Source organism: Aspergillus heteromorphus, assembly GCF_003184545.1.
Source record: "Aspergillus heteromorphus CBS 117.55 chromosome Unknown BO70scaffold_11, whole genome shotgun sequence".
NCBI classification, from domain to species: domain Eukaryota; kingdom Fungi; phylum Ascomycota; class Eurotiomycetes; order Eurotiales; family Aspergillaceae; genus Aspergillus; species Aspergillus heteromorphus.
This window is the reverse complement of record NW_020290416.1, coordinates 619984-647960: the sequence shown is the minus strand read 5'-3', so window position 1 is coordinate 647960 and position 27977 is coordinate 619984. Positions and strand designations below refer to the sequence as shown.

General features: G+C 56.2%; 11 protein-coding genes across 11 annotated transcripts; 8 read left to right on the top strand and 3 right to left on the bottom strand.

The window, feature by feature from the left end:
* The first annotated feature begins 319 nt into the window (after positions 1-319).
* On the top strand, positions 320-6091 carry BO70DRAFT_361963 (histidine kinase-like ATPase domain-containing protein). The gene is made up of 2 exons (XM_025543170.1): positions 320-715; positions 777-6091. The coding sequence occupies exons 1-2, from the start codon at positions 588-590 to the stop codon at positions 5914-5916; spliced, it is 5268 nt and encodes a 1755-aa protein (XP_025399740.1). The 5' UTR covers positions 320-587; the 3' UTR covers positions 5917-6091.
* Positions 6092-6357: 266 nt separating this feature from the next.
* pabA (aminodeoxychorismate synthase pabA) lies at positions 6358-9409 on the top strand. Its single transcript, XM_025543169.1, has one exon. The coding sequence runs from the start codon at positions 6679-6681 to the stop codon at positions 9109-9111; it is 2433 nt and encodes an 810-aa protein (XP_025399739.1). The 5' UTR covers positions 6358-6678; the 3' UTR covers positions 9112-9409.
* A 143-nt stretch (positions 9410-9552) lies between these two features.
* On the top strand, positions 9553-11229 carry med6 (mediator complex subunit MED6). The gene is made up of 3 exons (XM_025543168.1): positions 9553-9752; positions 9818-10179; positions 10254-11229. Exons 1-3 carry the CDS (start codon positions 9659-9661, stop codon positions 10770-10772), a joined length of 975 nt encoding a protein of 324 aa, XP_025399738.1. The 5' UTR covers positions 9553-9658; the 3' UTR covers positions 10773-11229.
* BO70DRAFT_361960 (LOG family protein) lies at positions 11132-12283 on the top strand. The gene is made up of 2 exons (XM_025543167.1): positions 11132-11244; positions 11431-12283. The coding sequence occupies exons 1-2, from the start codon at positions 11204-11206 to the stop codon at positions 12134-12136; spliced, it is 747 nt and encodes a 248-aa protein (XP_025399737.1). The 5' UTR covers positions 11132-11203; the 3' UTR covers positions 12137-12283.
* pre5 (proteasome core particle subunit alpha 6) lies at positions 12267-13521 on the bottom strand. Its single transcript, XM_025541297.1, has 4 exons — positions 13476-13521; positions 13325-13385; positions 13119-13230; positions 12267-13003 (listed from the first exon to the last, which is right to left on the bottom strand). Exons 2-4 carry the CDS (start codon positions 13360-13362, stop codon positions 12368-12370), a joined length of 786 nt encoding a protein of 261 aa, XP_025399736.1. The 5' UTR covers positions 13363-13385; positions 13476-13521; the 3' UTR covers positions 12267-12367.
* Positions 13522-13700: 179 nt separating this feature from the next.
* Positions 13701-14768, top strand: BO70DRAFT_361957 (Vps55 family protein). Its single transcript, XM_025543166.1, has 3 exons — positions 13701-13960; positions 14032-14245; positions 14392-14768. Exons 1-3 carry the CDS (start codon positions 13922-13924, stop codon positions 14523-14525), a joined length of 387 nt encoding a protein of 128 aa, XP_025399735.1. The 5' UTR covers positions 13701-13921; the 3' UTR covers positions 14526-14768.
* A 238-nt stretch (positions 14769-15006) lies between these two features.
* Positions 15007-16514, top strand: BO70DRAFT_336216 (uncharacterized protein; the record flags this gene model as incomplete). The annotated part of the gene is made up of 2 exons (XM_025541091.1): positions 15007-15106; positions 15163-16514. Exons 1-2 carry the CDS (start codon positions 15055-15057, stop codon positions 16512-16514), a joined length of 1404 nt encoding a protein of 467 aa, XP_025399734.1. The 5' UTR covers positions 15007-15054.
* A 251-nt stretch (positions 16515-16765) lies between these two features.
* BO70DRAFT_361955 (UPF0220 family protein) lies at positions 16766-17985 on the top strand. Its single transcript, XM_025543165.1, has 4 exons — positions 16766-16916; positions 16996-17256; positions 17395-17492; positions 17559-17985. The coding sequence occupies exons 1-4, from the start codon at positions 16818-16820 to the stop codon at positions 17620-17622; spliced, it is 522 nt and encodes a 173-aa protein (XP_025399733.1). The 5' UTR covers positions 16766-16817; the 3' UTR covers positions 17623-17985.
* Positions 17986-18381: 396 nt separating this feature from the next.
* Positions 18382-19750, bottom strand: fes1 (Hsp70 nucleotide exchange factor FES1). Its single transcript, XM_025545887.1, has 2 exons — positions 19181-19750; positions 18382-19112 (listed from the first exon to the last, which is right to left on the bottom strand). Exons 1-2 carry the CDS (start codon positions 19613-19615, stop codon positions 18867-18869), a joined length of 681 nt encoding a protein of 226 aa, XP_025399732.1. The 5' UTR covers positions 19616-19750; the 3' UTR covers positions 18382-18866.
* Positions 19751-21539: 1789 nt separating this feature from the next.
* act1 (actin ACT1) lies at positions 21540-23975 on the top strand. Its single transcript, XM_025543164.1, has 7 exons — positions 21540-21965; positions 22154-22184; positions 22440-22495; positions 22680-22710; positions 22796-23567; positions 23626-23857; positions 23921-23975. Exons 1-6 carry the CDS (start codon positions 21959-21961, stop codon positions 23854-23856), a joined length of 1128 nt encoding a protein of 375 aa, XP_025399731.1. The 5' UTR covers positions 21540-21958; the 3' UTR covers position 23857; positions 23921-23975.
* Positions 23976-25237: 1262 nt separating this feature from the next.
* On the bottom strand, positions 25238-27794 carry ade1 (bifunctional aminoimidazole ribotide synthase/glycinamide ribotide synthase; the record flags this gene model as incomplete). The annotated part of the gene is made up of 4 exons (XM_025545886.1): positions 25238-25657; positions 25726-26855; positions 26918-27445; positions 27515-27794. 4 exons carry the CDS (start codon positions 27792-27794, stop codon positions 25238-25240), a joined length of 2358 nt encoding a protein of 785 aa, XP_025399730.1.
* Between the last annotated feature and the right edge of the window lie 183 nt (positions 27795-27977).

Below are 27977 nucleotides of genomic sequence, written 5' to 3'. Positions count from 1 at the left end.
GGGAAGCAGTTGGCTCGGGATGTCATTGAACACAGGCCGACTCGACAGGGACCCTTTGGTCACCGTGACCAAGAAGAAGAGTACAGTTCAAAAGAACAACAAACAAGCCGGACGGTGGCAGATGAAGGCTAATGAAGGGCAATGAACCCCCCTCAATCATCACGGGGAAGTGGGCACAGCTGACATAAGCAGGGCACAGGCAGGCGATAAGGCGATAACTCCGCATGATTGTTCTCCAACGTTAACAGGCAGATCGGTCATCGGTCCTCTTCCTCCTCTCATCCGGTGATTCCTCTCTCGTGTTCTCTTACCCCCCCCCCCGCCTCGCCCCCTGTTGTGTTTCCAATCCTCTCACAAGTCGCTTCTCATCCGTTGGTCACTCTTTTGATCTGTCTTCCCAACTAGAGTTACACAAGTTATCGATCTCCCTCTGTTGTCTCGGTTACATTAGTGTTGTTGTTATCAATCACCGCCCCCCCCGTCGCATTTCCACCAGATCGATGCCTCTATCCCTCTGTCGCTAGTCTGTTTACCATAGTGTCTTGCTTGGGGGCGAGGACTCCGACACACTCGTTTCAGTCGCAAACATGTCACAGAAGATAGATTTCAATGCCCTCAGGGCGCGGACCATGGGGTCGGGGAATGATGAGGAGGCGGTCACGGTTGACACTCGGGGGTTGATCTCCAAAGTGCTGGCACGGTACTCGGGGAAATGGTATGTGTCCGATCTCTCCCTTCAATTATCATCAGAGCGATCGCTGACTGCAAACAACCAGGACTGTTCTGCGGGAAATGATCCAGAACGCTGCCGACGCCAATGCTACCAAGGTGACCATCAGGTTTGAGACGCTACCATCGACCACCGTCCCTCTGCCTTCAGCGGCTGACGAGAGCACTTTGATAAAACATACCATTTCCAACCATACCCTCAGGCGTCTTCTGATATCAAACAACGGACTTCCCTTTAGTGAGAAGGATTGGGCGAGATTAAAGCGTATCGCGGATGGCAACCCCGACGAGACAAAGATCGGGGCGTTTGGTGTTGGTTTTTACAGTGTCTTTGACGACTGCGAGGAGCCTTTTGTGTCTTCTGGAAAGGACGCCATGGCCTTCTACTGGAAAGGAAACGCTCTTTTTACCCGGCGGCTACAGCTGAATGAAGACGCAAACCCCGAAACCACATTCGTTCTAGACTATCGCAATGATACTTCGCCGATTCCCTCGCTCATGCAGCTCTGTCAGTTCCTGTCCAGCAGTCTTACTTTTGTAAGCCTCGAGGGGATTGAACTATGGCTGGACGACTGGAACCTGTTGCGACTCTCGAAGAAGACTGCCCCAAGTATCAATCTGACCATACCAAGAGAGATCGAGACCAAGACGTCGCAAGGGTTGATGAAGATCCAGAACGTTACACGCGAGGTTGCCCAGGTTGATGCCTTGTGGATGCGGGTTGTTGAATGGAACCCAAATGCGAGCATCTTCCGTGAAGGGCTGAGAGATACGACAGGTTCTTTGCGAACCTTCTTCTCTCGACTCACCGGCCAGAATGGGGCAGAAAGCCCCGTGAAGCCCGAGAAGCAGGATAGATCCAGCGACCCCACCGGGGACATGACCAAGACGATAAACGCGTCAGTCTTCCTACATATCAACACCGCCACCATTCAAGCTTCCGTGAGCCAGTCTTTGAGCAGCGAGCTTGAGCGGGCTACGCGCAAACCCCCCCCTAAGAAATCCACCATCGCCGTATTGACCCCTTCGTATGATACGACCTTGGCCTCTGGGGCGTCTGGTCTACAATCAGAGGTCCTTTCTTCTATTCTCCCTTCCAAGTCCGGGAGAATCTTCATCGGGTTTCCCACTCATCAAACAACGGGTCTCAATGCTCATATATCGGCACCCTCCGTGATCCCCACTGTGGAACGAGAAAGCATCGATCTGAATACTCGTTACATCAGCAAGTGGAATCAGGAAATGCTGAGAGCAGCGGGCATTGTCTGCCGAATCGCTTGGACCGCGGAGATGGCATCTATAACAGCCAAGATACTGTCAGGAAGAGAGCCATCGAAGTCTACGAAGATACGAAAGGACGACATAGTCGGTGTTCTCCCAGAGGCTGTTCACACCGCGAACCAGTTCGTCTTCCGTGAATCGACGCCGTCTTCGCTTCTAGGACAAACCATCGAGGACGCATTTTGGACATGCAACAAAAGTTCTTCCATCGAAGTCCTCTCAACGTGCGGCGTCATACAGAGTCACCAAGCACGTCTTGCTCCGAAGGACCTTAGCTTCATGGATTCTATACCCGTGCTACCGGATGAATTTGTATCGGGCGCCAAAGACTTCGTCAAGAAGCTGACAGACTTTGGCCTGGTTACCGATGTAACGGTCTCCGATATCAAGCGGGAACTAGAATCCGGCACACTACGGTCTAGCCAGGTTATTGAGTTCCTTGCTTGGCTGGGCCGAAGGGCTGCCTCTGGACAGCTTGACTTATACTCCGTTCAAAGCCTTCTGAGTGTTGCTGTGGCAAGTGATGAAGATGACAGTGGCCGTCAAACCAAGTTGATTGTTTTCGCCGGCATCAGCAGCTATCTAAATCCTCAAAAGATACCCGCTAGCCTGCCGTTGCCACCATCTGTGGCGCCTTTCAAATTCACGAAATCTCTCGGGAAGCAGGAGCTGGAAGCTTTTGGCTGGACCGAGTTGCAGATAGTTCCATGGGTTCGCTGGCTGGTCAGCAATGCTGGCAACCGGAGTCTTCTTCCTGCTGAACATGATATCACGCAAAGCCCCTCGTTTGCCGGGCAAGTCTTGCCTGTTCTATCTAAACAATGGGAATACTTTAGCCAACAGGCCAAGCAAACACTGGTGGCTCAACTACAGCCGTACACGGTCATCCCAACTAGACTTGGGATGAAAGTTCCTGCCGAGACTTACTTTTCCTCTGTTCGGCTGTTTGATGATCTTCCTGTCATCCACGGTCTTAATGGGGTCAAGGAGAAGTTTTTGGCCGCGCTGGGGGTCCGCAAGACAGTCGAGCTTGGTGTCATATTCGAGCGTCTCTTGGACACTGCAGAATCCGCCGATGCCTCCAGCAAGAACCGGACGAAATGGAGCCATGTTGACTTAATACGATACCTGGCTTCTGTCCGCGACGATATCCCTGCGAGCGATATCAAGCGGCTGAAAAACACCAGCTTGTGCACCGCGGAACCAAGCAATGGCAATGGGAGCGGCGATCTCAAAGGCGCGAATCGCAAACGCTACAAGATCTTTGAGCTTTTTGAGCCGAAAGATTCCTTCAGAGCTTTGGGGCTACCTATTATTGAGTGGCCTGGTAAGTACCAGCCCAGCAGTAACGAGGGCAAGTTCTTGTCTACGTTGGGTTTGAGAAGCTTTCCCTCGGCTGCTGAGCTGGTACAGATTATGGCCAAAGCAGCAGCGGAAAGCCACTGGACCCTTCATACGAAAGCGATGGCGTATTATATCGCCGAATATCATACGAGTGGGTATGCTACATTCGACTGTGGCGCGGCAACTGTTCCGTTTCTTCCCGTTGAAGGGTCCGGTGGTTTAACTGTTCCGAGTAAATGTTTTACTGATGAGGGCGCTACCCTGTTTGGGTTCGAGATCCTTCGGAGAGACCTCCATCCCCACGCACCCAAGTTTGGAGTCAAGCAGCATCCCGGCTTGAGCGATTGCATCGATAGTCTTCTACGTCAGCCGCCGTCCACAAAACGCGACGCCAGGGTGCTCTTCAAGTATTTGGCCGGGAGAGTGTCGGAACTCAGCGCGCGGGATATAGACCGCGTCGGCGGTGCGCAGGTCGTACCCGTCTCGACTACATCGGATGCAACGGAGAAGAAGTCCATCGTGCGTCGCGTGACGCCCAAACTTTGCTACCTCGGCGAAGGCGAAGATTACAAAGATATATTCGACTTTGTTGACTTTGGTCAAGAGGCGAATCTCTTCCTTATGGCAGTTGGATCCAAGCGAGAGCCGACCAAGGTGGAACTTGCACGCATGTTGGTCAAGGAACCAGCCAGGATATCAGCCACCTTCCAGAGCGCCGACAAGTATCTCAAATTATTGAGGACGCTTGCCGAACATGTCTCGGTTCTGAAAAGGGACCGAGAACTCTTCCAGGAAATGAAGAGGTCGGCGTTCCTACTCGCCAGCAGGGACATTACCACTCTAGCACAGGCAACAGCCGCAAAAGATGGCCCGAATGCCTCCGATGATGAGGAGGAAGATTCCAGCATCAAGGAATGGACGTTAACGGCTGCCCATGACGCAGTCGTGGTGGATGACTTTCAGAGCTTCAACCTCTTCAAGGAGCACGTGCTAGCCGCGCCCCAGGAAGAGTTGCTGGAGAATTTCTACCAATCCCTTGGGGCTTTGCCGCTGAGCGGCCTTGTCGAAGAGCGTGCGCATTGGGGCGCCGTGGCTGCCGACCAACGCCCGGCAGCCAAGTTGCAGAAGTTGATCCGTGAACGGTCGAGGCTGTATTTGCATGACCAGTCCCCCGACCTCATCCGGCATGACGTGCGATGGCTGGAGAAGCATCTGCAGGTGCAAGTGGTGCACTCGATTTCTCTCACGCGGTCTCTCAAGGGTCGCCGGATCTCCCACACCCAGAAGCGAAGTGCCATCATTACCCAACAGGCCCGAGACTGGATTCTGTGGATATGCCCCGGCAAATACGACCTGTACGAGATCAGCCAGGCCCTGGTGCATCTGATTCTTGTCCGGCCGAAACTGCATTCCACCCTCACGCTGGAGATGCTATTGAAGACGGATCTGTTGGAACTCAAGGCCCGCGGGTATAACGTGGAGCGCATTCTCAAGCAGAAGGCCCAGGAGGCCCGGATGGCGGAGGATAGACGGCAGAAGCAGGTCGAAGAGGAGCGCCAACAACTCCAGGAGAGGGAAGCTGCCTGGGCTCGCGAACAGGCCCAGGCCCAGGCCCAGGCACAAGCACCCCCGACCGAGAACGAGCAGTTGATGCCGGGCGATTTCCCCAAGTCGCCCGCCGGCAAGAATGCGAGCCGAGATGTCCAGGCCGAAGGGCCCGAGCCGGCTCCAGACCGACGCCCACGCGGCTTCTTTGCCAACCTGAGCAAACGGTTTGGGCTGGAGGGGAATCGCTCGCCCTGGAATGCCGTCAATGGGGAATCCTCTCAACCGGCTCTGCCGGAGTCCTCGGAGACAGCCACTCCTCCCCCGCCGCCTTACTCTGCGGAGGATCCCCAGAAGAACCCCCAGGAGCCCCGTCCGGAGGCGCCTGTCAATGTCGGTTCCCCCCATCGACTGCAGACGGAGCTGCTGTCCGCGATCCAAGCCTGCCGGCCTCACGGCTCGTCGGATGTCTACAGCCGGCCCGAGGCCAACCAGATCAGCGAGAACAAGTCCTATTGTGACGAAAAGCCCAGCCACGACCTGGAGTTCGTCGCGACCCTGGCCTGTGGGATGAACGTGCTGTTCGTGCGGACTCTCCCGGACCGCACGAGCTTCCTGTCGAAGAACAGCGTCGGCATCAACGTGTTTGCTTCCATGCTGATGGACTGCGCGCAAGTGTTCTCGCTGCGGTCGGACATCCTCAGCATCTTCTATGACCCGGGGGGCAAGACCATCGCCTTCAACCGAGCGGGGAGCGTCTTCTGCAACTACTTCTACTTCCAGCAGCTGCACGAGAAGGAACTGCTCGCCAACCCCACGGCCGATCGGGCGGATGCGCTTGTCTACTGGTGGGTGATCCTGTGCCACGAACTGGCCCATAACTTGGTGGCCGACCACAGCTCGGCACACAGTTACTACACGTACGTATCCTTCCCTGCGTCCTTTTCTTCTTCCCAACGGGCTCTATCTAACTCTTGCGCAGCGAGAGCTTTGTTGCGCAGTACTTCCCGAAGATGATGGCCACGCTGGCTACTGCAGCCCCTGCAGCCCCTGCGGCCTCAGGAGCCAGTGCCTAACCTAAGCTTACGACCACTTTCTGTTCGGGGGATTCTGTTTGCTGGATGGAGTAGGGTGGGTGTACATTATGTTTGACGAACTGTGACGGCCAGGCGCCGTCATGTACATATTTGGGATAATTAGAACCTTTTTTTTTTTTTTTTTTGAATAACGGGTCTCTCCTCCACTCTCACCCTCTCACCCGCGTAATGCTTAATTATCTACTAGAGTCTGTCTGTCTGTCAGGGTCTGGCAGAGGCTGACAAGACTGGCAAGACTGGCAGGCCAATCCAAGGATCGCCGGCGGCGACCCGCGGGTCGCCGCCGCCTTTTTTTCCTTTCTCTCTTTCTTTCTTTTTTTTTTTTTTCCCTTTTTCTTTTTATCAACTTTCGGAACCTTATCGGCGACAGAGAGGCAAACCCCTCGGGGGATTTATTCCAATCTCTTGCCTCCTTGCTCTTGCTCTTGCATCGTGCGGATGGAGTCGAACTAACTGTCTGCAATCTGGTCAACGAACGTTTCTTCATATTGTTATTGTTAGCGTCGCCACTCGGGGAGTCGCTGCCTGCCATCAACCCATCAAAGGGTCGCCGCGACCCGCTTTGCATCGGCCCCATTGTTCATCTTCGGGTTGCATTCTTCTTTTCCAATTAATTGTTCTGCATCCGTCTACCCTCGTGCATCGCTTTGTCTCTCCTGAACGACCGCAAGTGCCTGCCATTATGGCGCCGATGCTGGGCAATGACTCAATCGATGACGGGCTACCGACTGCCCAGACCCCAAGAAAGAACATCCTCTACATCGACGCGTATGACTCCTTCTCGTACAATGTCGTCGCCATGCTCGAAGAGCTCCTCGAGGCCCAGGTGACCGTCCTGATGATCGACTCCGCCTGGCCGAATGGGAATATGGTCGAGTTCCTGCAACATTACGAAGCCGTGGTTCTGGGGCCAGGGCCTGGAGACCCCCATGCGCCCCCCGATGTAGGCATCATGGGCGACATCTGGACCCTGAGCGCCGCAGACATGCTGCCAGTCTTCGGGATCTGTCTCGGCTTCCAGAGTCTGTGCCTCCGCCATGGGGCCACGGTGGGCCGGTTGCCATACCCGCTGCATGGCCAGGTCCGCCGCGTTCAATCCGTCCAGGAGGACATCTTCGAGGGCCTATCCGATCTGGAAGTCACGCTGTACCACTCGCTATACGCCCAGATGGAATCCGTGTCGGATGGCGGCAGCGACCGAAGGCTCATCGGCCCCGCGGCGCTAGAGCTTCATCTTCTGGCCTGGTTGGCCATCGAACACGGCGACCTTGCCGGCGGCGTGCAGCTTCCTATGGCTGTGCGCCATAAAACCAAGCCGTTTTGGGGGGTTCAGTTCCACCCGGAATCGTGCAAGTCGGACCGAAACGCATGCAGTAAGCTCCTCAGGAGATGGTGGGAGATGGCTCGCCGTTACAAAATTAACGGACGAGGCGGTTACACGAGCCTCCCCAATGGCATCCTCCCGTCACTTAATGCTGCGACGAGGCTCCCGGATATCGCCCACACCATGTTGGACTGGACGGCGTCGAGCTCGAATCGCTCTTTCTGCCGAGACTTCATCACCTCGGAGCTGGACGCTGAAATGATATGCGAGAGTCTCAATAGTCCAGGCTCGCCCACGGTGCTGTTCAAATCCAATGGCCGATACAGCATCGTGTCCGTGCCAAGTCCTTCCAACTGGAGGTTGGAGTACTTCGCGCAGAATGAGAAGTTATTTCTGGAGAAGATGGGAAGTGACGGAGCCGGCGAACGAGCAGTAGTCGAGAGGTACTTGCCGGTGTCTCAATTCTGGGATGTACTTCGGTATGTCATGGACACGAAGAAGGTCGACTCGGGGGACAGTGCCGTGCCCTTCTGGGCCGGCTTCTTGGGATACTTCTCGTACGAAATGGGGCTTGCTTGCCTCTCTCGTCCGAAGGAGCACAGCCAGGGCCACCCAGGAGCTTGTTCATCCCCAGACAACACGTCCAAGGACGATCCGGCAGATGCCAGTTTATTGTGGACGGAACGGAGCATCATACTCGATCATGAGACGGGCCGTGTCACCGTGCAGTCTACGCGAGAGGCCGACGACTCACCAACTGGATGGCTCAATGAAGCGGTGCATTTCTTGCAGAAGCTCACGTCTGTCGACAAGATTGCAACCGACACAGAGGTCTTGGACCCCATTCTTAGTCGAGGCGTGGTGCAGCTTCCAAACAAGGAAACCTACTGGGAGCAGTTTGAGGCCTGCAGGGCCCAACTGCAGGCCGGAGAGTCATACGAATTATGCCTTACCTGCGAAACCACCATAACATTACCTTCGCCAGACACCGACTATGCGCGCATCCACTTCCCGTGGGGGCTGTATAAGCGCCTGCAAAAATATAATCCTGCCGCGTTCAGTGCCTATGCGAGGCTGGGAAGCGTGAAGATCGTCAGCAGCAGCCCGGAGTGCTTCCTCAACTGGGACCGCGAGTCCACCCTGGAGATGAAGCCGATGAAAGGCACGGTGAGAAAGACAGGCGACATGACCCTGGAGAAAGCCCGGGCGATCTTGGGCTCGACCAAGGAAATGGCCGAGAACCTGATGATTGCGGATCTGATCCGACATGACCTCTATGGCATCTGCGGCTCGGGGGGCGTTCGAGTGGAAAAGCTGCTCGAGGTGGAGGACCACGGGCGGGTCTATCAGATGATCACGCACGTCAAGGGACAAGTCGATCCAGCTCGACCTGGATTTGCGGCGCGAGACATGCCGCAACTGCATTCCGCCGGCATGTCCGTCTATGGACTGACCGCGCTGCAGAGATGCCTTCCTCCGGGCTCCATGACCGGTGCCCCAAAGGAGCGCTCCTGCATGCACCTCTCCTCGATCGAGGCCCGCAAGCGCGGCATCTACTCGGGCGTCATGGGCTTCCTCGACCTGGGAGGCGGAGGAAGCTTTTCGGTCCTGATTCGCACCGCCTTCTCTTCCTCTGGTGACCAGGACAGCGAGCACACGTGGCGGATCGGGGCTGGAGGCGCAATCACCATCTTGAGCACCCCCGAGGGTGAATGGGACGAGATGTTGACCAAGCTGAGGACCGTGTACGGGGTCTTCACCCCGGCAGGTACGAAGGGACTACTGGGCTGAAACAGTCCCAGTTCTTGTTTTTCACTTTTTGTCATTGGTACCGGTGCCAGTGGCTTCAACACTTGCATATATGTCTTGGATCGAACATAGACGATAGAGACACTTTCAACATCCAGCGTTGGTTACAGACGGCGTTCTTTGGGGACTGATTTGATTTGCATTTGCATATGCATTGTTTGAAGCAGACGAGAGTTTATCACTTTCTCGAGCCACCTGCGCACTGTTTTCTATTCAACAAGATACCCTGGTGGGGACCCCTGAGGGCTCCATGAAGTATATCCACAAATACACATCTATCTATCTATCTGTCTATCCACTTTGTTCTTCAGTAACCGTAACAACTGGCGAGTTTGTAGGGCCAGGCGGTGCAAACGCGTCAAACATCGGCCTCACCTCCGCGGAGAGTCGCGAGCTGCCCTTTCTTCTCCATCTCCCATCTCCCATCCCCCATCTTCTTCCCAAAGCTTCAATCCAGTCTGCCTGTCCCAGGTCGGCCCTGGAATTCCGGGCGCATTGCCAAACAGAACCTCGTGCATCGCCGGCTGTCATGGCGGGCACTCCCGATGCCTCGATGGAGGAGATCCTCTGGCGATCCCCGCCTCACGTCCAGATGATGGGAGGGTACCTCCACTCCAACAACAGTAAGAGACACCCTGAAATACCCCGAACCTCGTCCATGCCGCTAAGATCATCGGCACATAATCAGTCCTTTTCTATTTCGCCGAGTCGCCCTTCTTTGACCCCACCTCGAACAACGCCTCCCTCGCCATCCAAGCCAACTACAATGAAGCATTCCGGCATTTTGTCGAGACGCGAGAGGCCTTCGAGGGCCGGCTCAAGACCATGCAGGGCTTGGAGTTCGTGGTCTCGTACGATCCAATCCAGGCCGCGGCGCTCCCGGACGGCCGTTTTGCCTTCGAGCCATCCAACGTCTGGGTGATTCGCAAGCAGAGCCGACGCAAGCGGACCGGTCACGAAGACGAGGTGGAGGTGCTATCGACCTTCTTCATCGTCGGGGACTGTATCTACATGGCGCCCTCCGTTGCGAGCGTCGTCGGGAATCGCATTGTACGTTCACTCCCCCGCATCCTCCCCCCGCGTGCCGCTCGAACTAACGCATAGACTTCTTTTTTCTCGCATAGCTGTCTGCAGTCACATCGCTCACTAGTCTACTGAAGACGGCGTCTACCCTACCTAGCTTCACACCATCGCATGGCCATACCTACCTGCCACCCGCGCCCAAGGCCGCAGACGCAAGCCAGCCCGGATCGCAATTGCAACAGAGCAAGGAGAACACGCCCATGCCGGACGCTGATGCGGCGGCGAAAGCCCCGCTTGTCGGGGCTGCATCGAGCATCCAGGATTCGCGGACATTCGCGGAGTCACTCAGTCTGTTTTCGCGGTATGGGGAGGAATTTATGGACGAGCATCCGCTGGTGGGAGAGCCCGGCTCTTTCATCCTCTCCCGGGTGACTGATGCCGATCGGTCCTCGTCAGCCAAAACGGGGCCGAACGCTGGGGCGATTAATGCAGCAGGGAGGGTTGGAACACCGCAGGTCAAGGTTGATACACCGGGGAAGGCGTCCGAGAAGGGGGTGGCTACACCATCGGGCTCCGATGAAAGCAAGATGCGGAAGAAGAAGGGCAAGATGGGGAGCTGAGCGTGGGAGGGGGAGGAGGAATTATATGATACCCTATTGAATTGAGAGCCGAATTCTCTTCATTTCCGGTCTGCAGCTGGCTCGTCCGATGGGCAGAGTGGCCTTCAGAGTCCGGACTGAGCATCCTCTGTACATAGTCACCCGCAGAGACGGCCAATCAGCCGAGGAAAAGTACAGCCAGCTAGCCTGATAGACCAGGCCAATCTTACACGCCCTTGTGAGTCATCGCATGTCGTCGGGTCTGCCTGCCACCCATTCATCCATCCTATAAATCAGTCCGGGTTGGAACCAAACCCCAAAGTCTGGGCAGCCGACCCTCTTCACGATTACATCACTGATCCGTGATCACTTGCAAAATACTCGCTCTGACGTGACTCTTCGCTCCCTCCTGTCTCCCAGACACCGTCCTGCCTCGTTGCCAGAGAGTCACCATGAGTTCTGAACCCGTCAAACCCGCCGTGGTGTGCGTGTTGTACGTTGTCCATCCTACCCCTCTCTCCCCCGCACCGTTCCATCATCAGTCCGAGACCATCAACCACATCCCCAACCACATCCACAACCACATCCATCATCCCCGCATCCAAGTCCCCTTCTCTCCTCCCCAAGTCCAACCCCCCCCCCCAAAAAAAAGACCAAACCTCCCCACTAACTGAGTCAGCTGCGGCTCCGTCGCCGGCACCAACCCCCGCCACATGGAAACCGCCCGCGCCCTCGCGCACGAATTCCACAAGAACAACGTCCGCCTCGTCTACGGCGGCGGCACAGCCGGGCTGATGGGCGAGCTAGCACGGAGTCTCGTCCAGCTGTCCGGCCCACAAGCCGTGCACGGGGTGATCCCACGCGCCCTCGTAAAGATCGAGCCGGGGTACGACAACGCCCAAGAACATCAATCCCAAGACGACACCGACACCACCACGCAATCCACCTCTGGCAAAACCGCCGAACGCATCATCACCTCCAATTCCTCCTCCAGTTCATCCTTCAAAGAATCCGCCTACGGCACCACCACCATCGTCGCAGACATGCACACGCGCAAACGCCTGATGGCAACAAAGGTCGCCGAGGGCGGGCCGGGCAGCGGGTTCGTGGCGCTGGCGGGCGGGTTCGGCACGATCGAGGAAGTCATGGAGATGACGACGTGGAATCAGCTGGGGATTCATCGGTTGGGGGTGGTGCTGTTGAATGTCGATGGGTATTGGGATGGGTTGTTGCAGTGGGTGCGCAAGGCGGTCCAGGAGGGGTATATTGGCGAGGAGAATGGGAGGATCCTGGTTGAGGCGCGGGATGTGGCTGATGTTTGGCCGCGGTTGGTGGGGTATCAGGTTAGTAATGGGAGGATGAGGTTGAATTGGGGGGAGGAGTGAATATTACTATTAATGTGAATGAATTAGGAGAAAGGGGGCGTAGGTATGGTAGTGTAGAGAGTGGGGTGGTTGATAGATGATGGGATGGACACATTCATATGCGGAGATAGAGTTCATGAAGTATAATAGTACATATACATATCCCGGTCAAAAGTCATGTATTATCCGAATCGTGAACTATAACAACCAGAACAGAAGAACTACTATTCTTCAGCATGGGAAACTAATAGTCTATGAGTCGACCTCCATCGACTCCTCTTTCGTCTCGCCCTCCTCCGACCGCTCCAGCGCCTCCAGCAGCGGTACGAGCAGCTGACCCTCATATAGCTTGAAGCTCTCAATACGGCCCTTCGCGCCCTCAGCCGCCAAACCCACCACACCAACCGACGTATTGTCAACCGTCAGCTCCTTATCCTGAGACAGGGTCTCCTTCAGCGCCTGCAGACCGTGAGTGATGAGCTCATCGCGGGTCGTATCCTGAAGCTTATCGAGATTGCGCTCGAGGTAGGTGCGGGCCATCTGGGAGCGGGCGCCGATAGCGCAGGCCAGCATCTCGTGGGTCATGCCGGAGGGTTGGAACTCGAAGAGGTGGGGACCGGCCTCGTCGACGCCGGCCACGAGCAGCCCGACGCCGTACGGCCGCTTGCCGTAATGTTGGGTGTTCGTTTGGGCCCGGTCGCCGATCTGGCTGACGATGCGGTCGACCGGAAGGGGCCGTCCGTAGGTCATCCGCGAGCTGAGTGACTGCTGCTTCATGAAGTTGGAGAGAACCCGCGCGTCTGACGCCAGGCCCGCGATGGCGATCCCCATGTGGGAGTCCACTTCGATGATCTTCTTCTGGTATGAGGAGAGTTCTTCGGCGTTACGCTGTGGGGTGGTTAGTAAGGCTGTCTGTCTATGCTGGGGGCTGTGGTGGTGGGAGTATCGGAGTATAGGTAGTGGTGTGCGTGGTAGGGTAGTGTAGGTAGGCATGTCGTCGAACCTTTAAGCCGACCAGCACGGCATGTGTCTTGTTGACCAGTCCCACCACGACGGATCCTTGCTTCACGGCTTCTTGTGCATACTCGACTTGGAATATCCGGCCTTGCGGGGAGCTGTATCGGGAGCAGTCAGTGATGGTGAGCTAAGCTAAGAGCTTTGTCTAGCTGGATGGGGGGGGGGGGTGGAAGGGGAGCTGGGAGTCCATACAAGGTGACCGCATCGTTGTCGTAGTTGTTTCTGAACATGGTGGAACCTTCGGGGGGAGATGGTTGCGGGTGGAATGATAGGTCTCGCTCAATTCAATGAGAGGGTGTTAGGGAGATGGGCGGAGAGATGAGGGGGGAATGGGGGGGGAGATGGGAGAAGCAAGCGTTGGAAGTGAGGAGGAGGATGATGCCGTTGACTGACTGACGGTGCTGGGCAGGCAGTGAGCAACTGACGCGGTGACTGCCTGCCTGGGAGCCTGAAAGGCCTGAGAGCTTCGGGCGGTCCTGCTTGGCATGGTGCCTCAGGCTGCTACGCCATCCAGGCAGTCCCGCATTGGCTGCGGCTGCACGTCACCTCCTCCTCTTACACTAAGGCCGCTTGCTTGCCTGCTGCTCCATCCAATCTCTCTCTCTGCTGCTCTCCGTTCCTCCTCCTCTAACAACTCCCCGTCTTCATGCTGACAGCCCTCTGACCCTGTTGTCCCTCGTGCCTGGTATTCCAGCCTATCCCCGCTAGCTCCTTGAGCTTTGTTTGCGCAATCAACTCCTCGTTTCCCTCCATTGCTCTGGACCTGGACGGTCCTGCTTTACCGCAATCATGACGGCCGGCCTTAAGACGATCATCGCACTCTCCTTTGTGAGTCTCTTCTGGAGGGTTCCGACACCTCTCCAATCGCACCTCTGGCTGACCTCTCTCTCTTTGCACAGGTTCTCGCCATTGGTTTCCTCCTCGTCATCCTCTCCTCCGCGCTCTGGCACAACTTCCTGCCGCTGATCGTCGTTGCGACTTACGTGGTTGCTCCCCTGCCCAACTGGATCTGCTCGCGATGCGCAAACCCCGATGATTTCATGGACAGTTCCGGCAATGCTGCCGCTGACTTTGGTCGCTTCCTCACGGGTTTCCTGGTCTTGATGGGTATTGGTGAGTGACGCTCTCTGGCACAATCGGACTGGACTCCCAGTCGCATTTATCTCTGCAGTTGGAATGCACTGGGCTGGAAGGAACACCGCTCGTCGTGTTTCATCGGAACCACCCGATCCCAAGCTGACTGTAATCGCCTGATCCAGCCCTCCCCGCCGTCCTGGCGCACAGCGGCGCCATCGAAATCCCCGCCATGGTCATGTCCATCATTGGCGGCCTCCTCATCTACGGCACCATCATCAGTTTCTCCATGTTCTTCAAGGAGCAGGAGGACTTCTAAATTGCCGTGCGCCGCAGATATCCGCAAGACGGGCTTCGCATTGGATACCCGCCCCGCAGAGCGTTGCGATTGATCTTTTGAAGCCCCCGCCTCCATTTCCTCGACCAATGCACCTTTTATGAAACCTCGCTTTGATTTGATTTGCCGTACGCTAGGAGTACTGTTGTGCCATTTGATGCCCCGGGCTTAGCCGTTGCTTCCGCTGTTTCCTGTTCGTTGATACGATTGATGTACTATAGCCAGTATGGGGTTATATAGAAACTTGCCAGCGCAGTTTGGACCAGTTATTTAATGACCGTGCCCGTCCACCAGCAGGTCCTTCCGGGCCCTGGGGATGCCGATGCGTGTCGCCCTGGACACCGTAAGCATCCCCCGCTCCCCTCGTAGACCCAGGTCACGTGGCCTCGCGCCGAGGCGGGCGCGTCGTAAATTTAGCCGCGCCGACTGGTGAATGATCGATCCATGAACGACCCTCCGCCGTCATGGATCTGCAGTAATATGTGAGCTTCACGTCCATCGGTGGTCGAAAATGAATGTCTGGTCCGGTGCCATCTCGCTGGACGGCGGGGTCCACCTCCGAGGTAAATCTGCCCACGACCATCCCTGGTTGCATGCGTGTGCTTATCACCAGGTCCAGGCCTCCAATTGATTGATCGATCATCGAACTGGCAATCGGACTTTGCCAGCGACTCCACGCTCAGTCTTCGCTCCTTCGTGAACCCGGCCCTCATCCCCCTCTACGCACGATGTGGCCCGAACCTGGAATTCCATACGAGTGACGCGGAAGCCGCGCAATGGCTGAAGGACAAGCTGACGGGCACCATCTGGCTGGAAGAGGATGAACCGGACCGTCTTCAGACGCTGCAATGCCCTGTTGGACTTCTGTTGGGTGTTGGTAACGATGGGCAGGCCACAGTCCCCGGATCTCACACGACCGACTTGTTGGTCCATGGGATACTGTCAACCACTACGTCGATCGAGCGACCTCCCACGCCGCCGGTCTCGTCGCCCGAGTTGGAAAATCAGCTGGCCCCCGTCACTAGGCAGGAACTGAAGATATATGCCACGCCACTTTCTGCGTCTCTCATCGCCAAAGCCCAATCCCTTCCCTTCCCACCAGACTCCGACGAGCCCACCGGCCATGGACAGTTCGCTCAGTTCCTTCCGGACATGCGCTCGCCGAGTCCCAAGCGCAAGCGGGTCGCGACGCTCTTCGAATCCGTGGCGCAGCATCACAAGAGAGTACGACAGAGGGGAGGAGAGGCCGTGTCGCAGCTGATGGCGTGCTCTCTCTCGCAGTCCTCCCAACAATTACAAAGCCTCCGGGTCAAGCGCGAGTCGGAGGAGCCGTCTCTGCCCCAGCTGGACCGGATCGTTTCGCAACGGTCCCGGTCCCTCTCCGTGGGAACGAACTTCAACGCCAACCTCCTGGAATCTCGGTCAGAACAGACGCGGCCCAGCAGCCGACGGGGCTACGTGCGCGAACCGACTTCCAAGAGGAGTACGCCAAACCCTTTTATCGAATCTTCGTTACGGCGGGAGACCGAGCTGTCCCCGTCATTGCCACCCGATAGTAAGCCCGAGTCACCAGCAACGCCACAGGACGCGGAAGTCATCATCTCGGAAAACAAAAACACCATCACTCGGACCATCTTAACCTGCATGCGTTTGTATGGTTTCAACCGGACAACGACGCGCTCTTCCGGCTCTAGGCCGCAAACTGGGACGAGTAACCATGACATAGTCCCTGGTACCGGCGAGGACAAGGATCCGCGCATGGCCATGGCCGACGCATCCAATTCGGAAGAGGATGAGTTCAAGACCATGTACCATGCGACCTATCGCGCATCCACGTTTGCGTTGCGGAAGTATTTGAAGGAGCCATCTGCGGGCGAAGACGGCTCGCGGAACATGCCGCTTCTGCTGGAGAAGGGCAAAGCAATGACTTATATTGACGAGTTCTTGAGGCTTTTCTGCGAGGAAAACTGAGCCTGCTGGCACGGGTTATGATTTACGACGTGATGAAGTATATAGCACAGCGATATCCTAGGAATGAAAGGACCCATATCCTCCACTGCGCGTACAGACCGAGAGGTGAATCTGTATTTGATAGCAGGTGTAGTTTCCCAGCATCTGTCAAGTAGACTCGCGCATACATCGGGCGAGGGATTTTCCGGGCTCCGTGCGGCACTGCATCATCGCATCGCCGGCTTCCCCGACAGCTCCCAGCAACCAAGTCCCTCGATACTACTTATCTATCTTCGATTCTCCTGCATCACACACCCACCAACCATGGACGTCTCCAGCAACCGGCTCTTCCGCTGGTCCAAGCCCGAATGGCTGAACAACTCCGCCGTTCGCAACGCAGGCGTCTACACCTCCGGCGCACTGGTAAGCTACCTACCTACCTCTACATCCCACCCCCATCCACCACAACGTCAACCCATCGCTAACTCATAGCCCCGCCCAGTTCTCCCTCGGCTTCTTTTTCCTCATTGACGCCGCCGCCTTCTCGCACAGCTCGCGCAACGGCTCCTTCGTGCACGTCAAATTCGTCGACTGGATCCCGGGCATCTGCTCCGCGCTCGGCATGCTGGTCATCAACTCGATCGAGAAGTCGCGTCTCCAGGCCGACAGCTTCAGTTACAGCGGGAGCGGGGTCGCGTGGAAAGCGCGCTTTGTGCTGTTCTTGGGCTTTGCGTTGTTGGCGGGTGGGTTGGCGGGGAGTGTGGTTAGTATCCATTTACCTTATCTTCTTTTATGGAGTTTTTGGAATCATTCGTGAGAGGGGGTGGTGGGGGGTCGGTCGGTCGGTCGGCTTGGATTGTGGATTTGGTTTGTGAATGGTTGCTGACGGGGGATGGTGTAGACGGTCATGGTCTTGAAGTATATCATAAAGGGGTATCCGTTCCCGACGCTGTACTTTGGCATTGCGAATGTGATTGCCAATGGGTTAGTTATGATGAGGTATGTGTTTGTAATGCTTGTGCTTGTTGGAATTGGGATGGGGGCTAATCCAGATGGCACTTCTAGCACGTTCGTTCTCTGGATCTCGCAGAATATAGAAGACGACTATACCTATAATCTGGCGCTGTGAGGGGGTCCCCAGGGGTTATTGAGTTGCGATTGAGTGGTAGATTGGTCGGTGGATTGGTCGGTGGATTGATATGAAAATGGGACTCTTGGACTCGGTACTTGATCCCGTGGCGATGCTGCCAGGGTTGGTTGTTGTTACTATATCATGGATTTGTCCTTTGTCCCTCTCTCTCTCTTCCTTGCTCCCTTCCTTGGGAGATTGAATGGGCTTCTGGTGTTGTTGTGAGATACATGTGCAGTCTCTTTGTTTTTTTCTTTTCTGCGTTCTTAGGCAGTTTAGCATGTTTGTTTTCTTGTTTTTTACTTTATTTTGTTTTATCATGGTATGATTGATGCTTGATTTGGATCCATTTCTAAGCTCCTGATGGAGGGATAGTATTTTGTATGCGTAGGGTGGGCTAATGGGTTAACATCTACAGACAGGCGCCTAGGAAACATTGTCGTAATCGAAGCCGTCAGAGTGCGAACTTTAGTTAAGACTAAACTAACTACTACCTACTTAGGCAGTATGCCCTGGAGTGAAGTTGCATGCCTAGTAACAGGCATCCAGATAACCACAAGTCCTGAACCGTACTAATCGACAGGCAACAGAATACAGTCTTGGATCATCTCTATCAGGCTACGGCCACCTATAAGTGTTACTCCGAGATATATAATGAATTATCCTTGGCAGAAAGTATGATTCCTAAATCAAACTGGGTGTATTTTTGATCCATGTACTCCCCCGCAGATCTGCATAGCTGAGAACTATACAGTAAGTAACCATGCGCCGGCTTCCATTCGACCTGGCCACGCAGACGCAGGTAAGATGAGATAGTGTCCGGGGAGGCGAATCTCATCTCATCTCATCTCATCTCCACCCGCGAGTGTCTCGGGGATGAGAGGGAGGGAGAGCCTGTCACATTCACATTCACATTCAACATTCACATCACAGCGTGCCCATCAAGGCCGCGTGGTCACGTCACTGGTAATCGCCTATCGCCTATCACCTATCGCCTATTCCATCCAGATTGACATGTTCAAGGCAGGCGGACAATCAATCAAATCGCCAAGCCGTACCTTGTAAGACGCCGCGCGTATGGAATGTCTGTTGCCTGCTTGTGTGTAGGTATGTATCGGCACGCGCTACGCCGAAGGCAGACAGAAGAGAAGGAAGGGTCAGCTCGCTCGGTCACAGCATCACGCAACATTACACGTTCACGTTCACATCCACATCTGGTGTGCAGATTCGTTCGCTCGGCTCGTTCAAGCAGACGCCTCGACCGGGTGAGCGCGCAGCTTGTCCATCAGCGCGTCCACGGCCTCCATGTCTCCCGCGTCGATCTTCTCGCGGGAGTATCCCTCGGGAAGGCTCTTGGTGACCTCGTTCATGGCGGGCTGGTAGTTGCGCACAGCCGAGGAGATGGCGTAGACGGCCTTCTTGCGGACGGCTGGGGTGGTGTCGGTCGTGGAGAGGGTGACCAGAGTGGGGAGGGCGTTGAAGACGACCAGCTAGGAATTACCTCCGGGTTAGTCCCTGCAGACAAATAACAAAGGGATGAAGCGAAGAAAGTGCATACCTTATCCTGAGCCTTCTCGTTGTTCTGCACGGCAGTTCCGATACACCACGCAGCCATGCGTCTCATATCGGCTTCCTCGTGCCGCAGGAGCTCAACCAGAGGGGACCACAGACCCAGCGGCTCGAGGTTGTTGGCGTTGTCGATGCCCTCGATCAGCTGCTCGAAGTTGTCGAAGGCGATGAGCTTGTTCTCCAGGTCGACCTCGTCGGAGCGCAGGGCGGCCATGGCGGCCTTCATCAGGTCCGCATCGGAGGGCCCGCCGAACAGCGTCGAGAGCATCTGGGGGGTGAGGCCATTGCGGGAGGATTCGTTTTTGGTGGTGACGCCGGTGGCGCCGGGACCAGCGGCGGCAACAGCGTCAGCGTTGTCGGCGGCCTGCGCTTCGGTGGAGGCCTTGATGCTCCATTTGAGGAGGTTGTTCATGTTGGGGTCCATGGTGGGGGGGGGGTGGTGAAAAATTGTCTAGTGGTTGTGAAGTGTTCTATTACGGGATGGAGGAATCCGGATCCAGTAAAGAGTGGGAATGTATTATAGGAAGGATTGAGCGATATAATTTAAGTAAATTCAGGAGATGGAGATGCAGAGAAGATAGTAGTATTGGTGGGGGGGGGGGGAAGAAGTGGTGGATGTATTGTAGCAGAATGCGCCGGCAGAAAAAAGACGGGCCGTTTGTTCTGGACGGATCCCGAGGGTTCATGCGGCTCCGACGGCCTTCCACCTCCTTCCAGGCTTCCAGGCCTCCAGGCTTCCGGGCTTCCAGGAGACAAGGCCAATGGTTATTGTGCCACTGCAACTGCCTGCCTGCCTCCTGTCAGGCTGCCCGAGAGCCGAGAGACAGGGAGAAATTTGATCCAGGGATGCCATCGACATTCGACGCTGCCCTCTGTTCAACTCCCTCACGCCTCGTACCCCGCCATGTCGGATAACCCCGCGATGCGGTCATACCTGCCTGTCCAGTCCGTCCAACGCCCCCGATATGCTGTGTCGGATTGCCTTGTTTTAGCCGACCGACAGACTAGGCACGAGGCTGGCGCAGATAAACATGCATTCCTTTTCCTGCACCGTTGATTGATTGATTGGTGACATTCCAATTTCCATCGGGCTGCCATTCCCATCACATCCACATCCACGAGCCCCTCCAGGTTGCGCGGACGGGAATTAAAAAAAAAAAAAAAAAAAAAAAAAAAAAAAGGGCCTGACTGTATACCCGGGTAGAGAATGCTGCTGGCTATCTATCCATCCCTGATGTTCATGATGAGGCAGACAGGCTACGAGTACGAGAGGGATAATACCCCGTTTCTTATTGAGTAATCTTGTCAAGAGGGTCAAGAGGTGGTGATGGGATCAGTCAGGGATAAGCAACCTCCACGCTAGAGACTCCGAACGAGGGGCAAAATGCCAGAACCATGAACAGGAACCCCCTTAAGGGCCGGATGCCGGGCTCTCGTTGGTGGGCGGGCGGGTTCAATAACGGTAGCCAGGAGGAAATAATGGATCCAGAAGCCTGAAATTGGCCCGGTCGGGCTGGCTACGGGCATCATCGTCGGCACGCATGCTATTATTATCTATCTATCTAGTAGGCATCTCTTCATCATCATCATCATATTATTATTATTATTATTATTATTATTTTAATTCTGCGGTACGGAATATACCTTAGGCTGAGCCATTGATGGCGACAACCTTGGATTCGGGTCTGCCCCACGAGGATGAGCAAGTCGTGGTCTTTTTTTTTTTTTGGCCATCATCTCGCCTGGAAAGGCCACCTCAGCGGATTGTTCGGGTCAGCAAGACAAGACAAGAGGAAGGGAAGAGAGGAAGGCTACAATCATTCTGCCTAAAGGCAACCACGGAGTGAGGTTGACATCATGGGAGTCTATATAAACGAGAGAAAGAGGGGGGGAAAGGAAAAAGGAGAGAGAGAGAAAACAGAACAGACAGACAGACAAACCGACATATCACCCCATCCATTCATAGATATCAATCCGTATCATCATCTCCTTTCTCGCTCCCTCCCTACTACACTACACTACGTTGGCCAGATTACCCAGACCGAGCCAGTTCCCAGTTCCGTTACCTGACCAGCCCCTTACGGTCTTACCGTACGCGCAGTACCGGGTCTTACTGGGTCAGATACCTTGCTATACTAAGTGTGGCGGTGACAGCCCTCGGACTAAACGGCACTAGCGCTCCCGGCGGTTCAATCACCGCTGCCGAAGCACCCGCGCTAGACCCGGCAGGGACTAGAACGGACCCCACCCTCCCCGCCTGATCCAGTCCAGCCAGTCCGACTCTCCCTTTTTCGTTCTCCTTCCCCCTCTTCCCCCTCCCCCTTGTTCTCCGGCCCTTCCCTTGGGTTCGCTCAGTTGTGCTCTGTGCCCACTTCAGGGACTCAACGATTGACCGTCATCCAGGAAGAGGAGGAGGAATCCTGGTACGGAGTAGATACTCTGGCCATACCCCCAATACCTGACTGGACGTAACCAGGATACGGCGGACACGCCAAACCCGACCGGGCCAAACCCTCCCCTAAACGCACCTCAGCTCTCTCTCCGGCCTCCCCCCCATTCTCGTCCTCCCTCTGCTCCAGCCTACTTACCTCACCTCTCCTCGCTCACCTCAACTTACCTTCTTAACCTTCCCTTCTTCTTCCATCCCCCCATCTCCATCCCCATTCCCCCATCTACCACCACCCACCACCCACCACCTCTTCTCCTCTTCTTTCACGCCTCTCCTTCTCTTTCTTTCCCGTAGTTTCATCTTAATCCCACAGTCATCATGGAAGGTAAGCTTTCCTGCCACCTTGCGTCTTGCCTCGTCGTGTCTCGCCCCGTCTCGCTTCCAAGCTCGCCCTCCCCTCCCCCTCCCTCCCTCTCCGTGTCGTGTCGCCCAACCCCCTCCGTCGCCCCTCCTCCCTCAACATCCCACTCCCTCCCCTTCAGTCTCGCTAACATGGTGTTTCCCGCTCTCTAGAGGAAGTTGCTGCTCTCGTCATTGACAATGGGTACGTTGACCTGGGTTTTTGATGCATTGGTCGATGGGTTTCCGGCCCTTCGTTTGTTTTCGCTCCATCGAGGACGGAACGTGCACCACATACGCCTTCTGTCCGCTCCGACTGCGATGATGGAATTCTTCTTGAATCGTGTCGGCGTTGTGCTTCCAGATCCTCCAGTCATGGCTGGGGAACCCCCTCGGACAGCCCATCGACCGGCATGCGAGGCTGTGGCGTGCTCGGATATACTGACACCTGTTTCTCTAGTTCGGGTATGTGCAAGGCCGGTTTTGCCGGTGACGATGCTCCCCGTGCTGTCTTCCGTAAGTCAACCCCCACCACCTGCTGTGTTGTTCATCCCCTCCTTTTGACCTGGTGGGTTTGATTTGCTGGCTCCCAATGACAATGCATCCGGTGCCTCCTTGCGTCGGGTATGCTCGCTCTGGGGGCGGTGAACAATCTGTCATGTCAGCATTAGCTCGATCGGAAGACTAACATGCTGAATAGCCTCCATTGTCGGACGTCCCCGTCACCATGGGTAAAGCCTTCCCCCCCCCCCTCCCCTCTAGCCCCCCTGAGGCCTGATTGGCCCGATGGAAAGTATCTCCTAACATCTCCCGCAGTATCATGATTGGTATGGGTCAGAAGGACTCCTACGTCGGTGATGAGGCACAGTCCAAGCGTGGTATCCTCACCCTCAGATATCCCATTGAGCACGGTGTCGTCACGAACTGGGACGACATGGAGAAGATCTGGCACCACACCTTCTACAATGAACTCCGTGTCGCCCCTGAGGAGCACCCCGTCCTCTTGACCGAAGCCCCTATCAACCCCAAGTCCAACCGTGAGAAGATGACCCAGATCGTCTTCGAGACCTTCAACGCCCCCGCCTTCTACGTCTCCATCCAGGCCGTCCTGTCCCTGTACGCCTCCGGTCGTACCACCGGTATCGTCCTGGACTCTGGTGACGGTGTTACTCACGTCGTCCCCATCTACGAGGGTTTCGCTCTCCCCCACGCCATCTCGCGTGTCGACATGGCCGGTCGTGACCTGACGGACTACCTGATGAAGATCCTGGCCGAGCGTGGTTACACTTTCTCCACTACCGCTGAGCGTGAAATTGTCCGTGACATCAAGGAGAAGCTCTGCTACGTTGCCCTGGACTTCGAGCAGGAGATCCAGACCGCCTCCCAGAGCTCCAGCCTGGAGAAGTCCTACGAGCTGCCCGACGGACAGGTCATCACCATCGGTAACGAGCGTTTCCGTGCTCCTGAGGCTCTGTTCCAGCCTAGCGTCCTGGGTCTGGAAAGCGGTGGTATCCACGTCACCACCTTCAACTCCATCATGAAGTGTGATGTCGATGTCCGTAAGGATCTGTACGGCAACATTGTCATGGTACGTTTGACTGCCCCTGGATGCGCCTGATGGTCCCCATTGCTAACGACCTCTCCAGTCTGGTGGTACTACCATGTACCCCGGTATCTCCGACCGTATGCAGAAGGAGATCACCGCTCTTGCTCCTTCCTCCATGAAGGTCAAGATCATTGCTCCCCCCGAGCGTAAATACTCCGTCTGGATCGGTGGTTCCATCCTGGCCTCCCTGTCCACCTTCCAGCAGATGTGGATCTCCAAGCAGGAGTACGACGAGAGCGGTCCTTCGATCGTTCACCGCAAGTGCTTCTAAGGTAAAGCTGATGCGCTGTCTCCCCACTGAATGTAACCCCCCGGCTAACATGACCGTGTCCCAGCTCTTGCGCATGATTCGTTTCGTACTCTCGTATTCCCCCATGTATTAAAAGACCCGACGGAGACACTGGTGGCTGGCGGGCCTCTCTGACTCGCACTAGGAGGAAGATCGCCTGAAACAGGAACTTTTATTTTAGCTGTGGAATAGAGATGGTTTATTTTTGAACGCTTGTCACTGGGCCCAGGACCACCTGTGGCAGCAGCGAGTAAAAAGGACCGCGGAGTAGGGGAAGGATGTACATGGGACCTGTGAACAGCGCGGTGAAAGCTCTCTTTCATATAGTGTTCTTTCTACCCTCGTGTTTGACTCCTTTAGTCTCCTGTTGGGCCGTTTCTTTGCAGTTCTCGCCGTCAGGACTGGTTCTAGCCTTAAAACACTGCTCGGATTTGCAAATGCTCATTCTCATTCTCATTCTCTTCTCTTCAGCTTGGTATGATCGTAGCTTTGACCTCATGTCCTCGGTAAATAGAGGAGCAGCAGCAGCAGCAGTCGCAGCCCTTGAGTAGATAGATATCCATGAGTCGCCTCCAGCTTCAAACCCCGTGACACAGCCAGGGACTAGGGACTAGGTAGGCCATAGCTCCTGTAGCTCAGCTCCTGTAGGTCGCTGCCCGAGTCCTCTGTTTTCGCATGATGTCATGCTAGTCTTCTAGACTGCGGGGGGAGAATCTGATCTAGCCAGTAGCCAAGCCATGTGCTCGCGGATCTGATACCTGTCACAGACTCAGTGCCGGCCGGGGCTTACCCCCATCTTGGTGTGTTTAGTGTGTATAGGGTGGTAGGAAGGTAGTATGGCCATGAATGTGAAAACATGAGCTTGAGCTTGAGTGTTAGCACTAACCCACATGTCTTTTAAAATAGTGTATGTATCGTTGGTATGTATCTCTGGTATTTGATTTCTCTTACCCACCTACCTTGGGCAGGTAAGTAGGCATCTAGTAGGTACATAACCCCATCCACCCACCCATCAAAGCATCAATCCCATCCAATAATGCAATGAATGGGATTCAGTCAATCAGCCAGTAGTCAGAGACAAAACGAAAAAGAAAAAGAAAAAAAAAAAGAAAAGGAAAATGAAATCATGCTTGCATATAATCCGTAAATAAAATGTATGAAACAGCGTGCGCACATATCATCCGACATTTCAAGATAAAAAAAAAATATAAATCACCGGGCCTGCCTCTGCCTCATGACGAGGTATCACAAGAAGAAAAAAAAAGAAAAAAAAAAGTTAAGAAAGAGAAAAGAAAAGGTCTTCATTCACGTCCCAGAAAAAGAAAATTTAAAAAGAACTTTTTTTTGTTGGGGTATTTATCATCTACGCATCCCAGGATTCCAATCCGGAGAGGGTACAGCCCTCCTCACCCTCTTTCCTGGCCTGGAGTTCACCGATCTGGTAGACGGTCTCGCCTTCCTGCTGGAGGAGGGCGGTGATGGCGGCCTCGGAGCCCTTCTCGACGGCAATGATCATACCGACACCACAGTTGAAGGCGCGGGCCATCTCGGTGGCGGTGACATTGCCGGTCTTCTTGAGCCAGGCGAAGACCGAAGGCAGCTGCCAGGAGGCGGCGTCGATGTGGGCGGTCAGGGTGTTGGGAAGCATGCGGGGGACGTTGTCGACGAGACCGCCGCCGGTGATGTGGGCGAGACCCTTGATGGTGGGGCCGGCCTGGGCGAGGGCCTTGAGGAGGGGCTTGACGTAGATGCGGGTCGGGGTGAGGAGGGCCTGGCCCAGGTTCTGGGGCCGGTGGCCGAGGGCATGGTGAAGGGGGCGGCGTCCTGGAAGGACAGGCCGGAGCGGTCGACGATCTTGCGGACGAGCGAGTAGCCGTTGGAGTGGGGGCCTGAGGAGGCCAGGGCCAGCAGGACGTCGCCAGCCTTCATGGCCGCGGTGTCGGGGAGGATGGTGCGGGCGTTGGGGCCGGTGGTGTTGATGGCGCCGACGGCGGCACCGACGGCGTCGTAGGACTCGTCGATGAAGAGGCCGGGCATCTCGGCGGTCTCGCCGCCGATCAGGGCACAGCCAGCCTGGACACAGCCCTCGGCCACGCCGGTGACGAAGGCGGAAGCAGTGGCGACGTCCAACTTGCCGCAGGAGTAGCAGTCCAGGAAGAAGAGGGGCTCGGCGCCCTGGACGACCAGGTCGTTGACGTTCATGGCGACCAGGTCAATGCCGACGGTGTTGTGCACGCCCGCGGCGTGGGCGATCTTGAGCTTGGTGCCCACGCCATCGATGGCGCCGATCAGGGTCGGGGATTCAGGGTGGTAGGCGGTGTTGGCAGCGGCCAGGGAGAAGAGACCGCCAAAGCCTCCGATGACGGCGTCGGTGCCGGGGCGCTTGGTCCGGCCGACGGAGCTCTTGATCTTGTTCACGAGGTCGTTACCCGCGTCAATGGAGACACCGGCGGCGGCATAGGTGAGGGACTCCTGCTGGGCGGCGGCGGCGTCGCGCTGGCGGAAGGCCCGGTGGGCGATGTCCTTGCGGTAGAACATGTCCTCGAAGTGGATGGTGGAGATGCCCGCGTAGCTCTTGCGGACGGCCTCCTCCAGGGTGGAGGCAGTGGCGGTGGACGCAATGACGCGACCACCGGCAGTCTGGAGCTCGTCGCCGGCGAGGGTGGTACCAGCGTGGAAGATCAGGGTCTCGTCGGGCACGGCATCCAGGGTGATCTTCTTGCCCTTGGCGTAGGCGTTGGGGTAGCCACCCGCCACGGCGATGACGGTCGTGGAGAAGTTAGGCTTGATCTGAATGGAGACGCCGTCGAGCCAGTGCTCCGTGCAGGCGACCATGATCTCGGCCAAGTCGGTGTCGTCGCTGAGGAGGGGCAGGAGAGTCTGGGTTTCGGGGTCACCACCGCGGACGTTGTACTCGAGGACCTTGGGACCGTCCTTGGTCATCATCAGGCCGGTGAAGAGGATACCGACGAAGGGGAATCCTGGAGACAGTTAGTCTAGGGCACGGGGCCGGAAGGCCTGTGCAAGAACAAGGGCGACGGACCGTCTCTTCTCATGCCATCCACGGAGGGCTGCACGATGGTGCGGTCGATCTCGTCCAGGACGGCCTTGGAGGAGATGGGGGTGGGGGCATAGCAGCCCATGCCGCCGGTGTTGGGACCCTGGTCGCCGTCGAAGATGCGCTTGTGGTCCTGGGCGGCGGGGAGCGAGCGGATGGTGTAACCGTCGCTGAAGGTCAGGATGCTGAGCTCATCGCCCTCGAGGTACTCCTCGATGACGACCTCGCTACCGGCCTGGCCAAACTGGTTCTCGACCATCATCTCGCGGAGGGCCTGGTGGGCTTCCTCCTTGGTGGTGGGGATGATGACACCCTTGCCGCCGGCCAAGCCATCGGCCTTGATGACGACCTGGTGGGAGACGGAGTCCAGGTACTGGCGGGCGGGCTCGTACTCGTAGAAGTTCTCGTAGGCGGCGGTGGGGATGTTGTGGCGCTTCATGAAGTCTTTGGAGAAGGTCTTGGAGCCCTCCATGCGGGCGGCCGCCTGGGAGGGGCCGAAGCAGCGGATGCCGACTGTATGAGGGGAGAAAGAGAATCAGGGTCAGCCATCGAGGCCCGCGGGGGGCGTGAGGAGTGACTCACCGGCCTGGAAATAAGCCTGGATGCCAGCAACGAGGGGAGCCTCGGGGCCGGGGACGACGAGGTTGACGCCATTCTGCTGGGCAAAAGCGACGAGGCCGGGGTAGTCGTCACCCTTGACATTGGCGTTCTGGATCTTGGAGGAGGCACCCCGGGCAGTGCCTCCATTGCCGGGGGCGACGAAGACGATGTCGACGCGGGGAGACTGGCTCAGCTTCCAGGCGAAGGCGTGTTCACGACCGCCATTGCCGACGATGAGCACGCGCAACCGGTCGGTAGTCATGATGAAAGGTGTGAGGGGGTACCTGGGAGAAGGAAGGGGGAGGGGGAGGTTAGAGAGGAAGAAGAGGAGGAGGAGGAGGAGGGAGAGGAAGAGGAGGGAGGGAGTGTGGAGGAGGAACAGTCGTAGTGGAGGAGGGCAGGCAATGGAGGGGCACGAATGGATCTCTCCACCAGCACAATTGTG

Bases quoted from the DNA above. Each gene is read 5' to 3' on its own strand.
- BO70DRAFT_361960 (XM_025543167.1), top strand. From the start codon at position 11,204: ATGAGTTCTGAACCCGTCAAACCCGCCGTGGTGTGCGTGTT. The intron at 11,245-11,430 runs GTACGTTGTCCA...TAACTGAGTCAG, and splicing joins CCCGCCGTGGTGTGCGTGTT to CTGCGGCTCCGTCGCCGGCA.
- pre5 (XM_025541297.1), bottom strand. From the start codon at position 13,362: ATGTTCAGAAACAACTACGACAACGATGCGGTCACCTT. The intron at 13,231-13,324 runs GTATGGACTCCC...CTCCCGATACAG, and splicing joins GACAACGATGCGGTCACCTT to CTCCCCGCAAGGCCGGATAT. The intron at 13,004-13,118 runs GTTCGACGACAT...ACCACCCCACAG, and splicing joins CCGTGCTGGTCGGCTTAAAG to CGTAACGCCGAAGAACTCTC.
- med6 (XM_025543168.1), top strand. From the start codon at position 9,659: ATGGCGGGCACTCCCGATGCCTCGATGGAGGAGATCCTCTGGCGATCC. The intron at 9,753-9,817 runs GTAAGAGACACC...GCACATAATCAG, and splicing joins GTACCTCCACTCCAACAACA to TCCTTTTCTATTTCGCCGAG. The intron at 10,180-10,253 runs GTACGTTCACTC...TTTCTCGCATAG, and splicing joins GCGTCGTCGGGAATCGCATT to CTGTCTGCAGTCACATCGCT.
- BO70DRAFT_361955 (XM_025543165.1), top strand. From the start codon at position 16,818: ATGGACGTCTCCAGCAACCGGCTCTTCCGCTGGTCCAAGCCCGAATGG. The intron at 16,917-16,995 runs GTAAGCTACCTA...AGCCCCGCCCAG, and splicing joins TCTACACCTCCGGCGCACTG to TTCTCCCTCGGCTTCTTTTT. The intron at 17,493-17,558 runs GTATGTGTTTGT...TGGCACTTCTAG, and splicing joins AATGGGTTAGTTATGATGAG to CACGTTCGTTCTCTGGATCT.
- BO70DRAFT_361963 (XM_025543170.1), top strand. From the start codon at position 588: ATGTCACAGAAGATAGATTTCAATGCCCTCAGGGCGCGGACCATGGGG. The intron at 716-776 runs GTATGTGTCCGA...GCAAACAACCAG, and splicing joins GCACGGTACTCGGGGAAATG to GACTGTTCTGCGGGAAATGA.
- fes1 (XM_025545887.1), bottom strand. From the start codon at position 19,615: ATGGACCCCAACATGAACAACCTCCTCAAATGGAGCATCAAGGCCTCC. The intron at 19,113-19,180 runs GTATGCACTTTC...GGTAATTCCTAG, and splicing joins ACGAGAAGGCTCAGGATAAG to CTGGTCGTCTTCAACGCCCT.
- pabA (XM_025543169.1), top strand. From the start codon at position 6,679: ATGGCGCCGATGCTGGGCAATGACTCAATCGATGACGGGCTACCGACT.
- act1 (XM_025543164.1), top strand. The intron at 22,711-22,795 runs GTAAAGCCTTCC...CATCTCCCGCAG, and splicing joins GGACGTCCCCGTCACCATGG to TATCATGATTGGTATGGGTC. The intron at 23,568-23,625 runs GTACGTTTGACT...CGACCTCTCCAG, and splicing joins TGTACGGCAACATTGTCATG to TCTGGTGGTACTACCATGTA.
- BO70DRAFT_361957 (XM_025543166.1), top strand. From the start codon at position 13,922: ATGACGGCCGGCCTTAAGACGATCATCGCACTCTCCTTT. The intron at 13,961-14,031 runs GTGAGTCTCTTC...CTCTTTGCACAG, and splicing joins CGATCATCGCACTCTCCTTT to GTTCTCGCCATTGGTTTCCT. The intron at 14,246-14,391 runs GTGAGTGACGCT...CGCCTGATCCAG, and splicing joins CCTGGTCTTGATGGGTATTG to CCCTCCCCGCCGTCCTGGCG.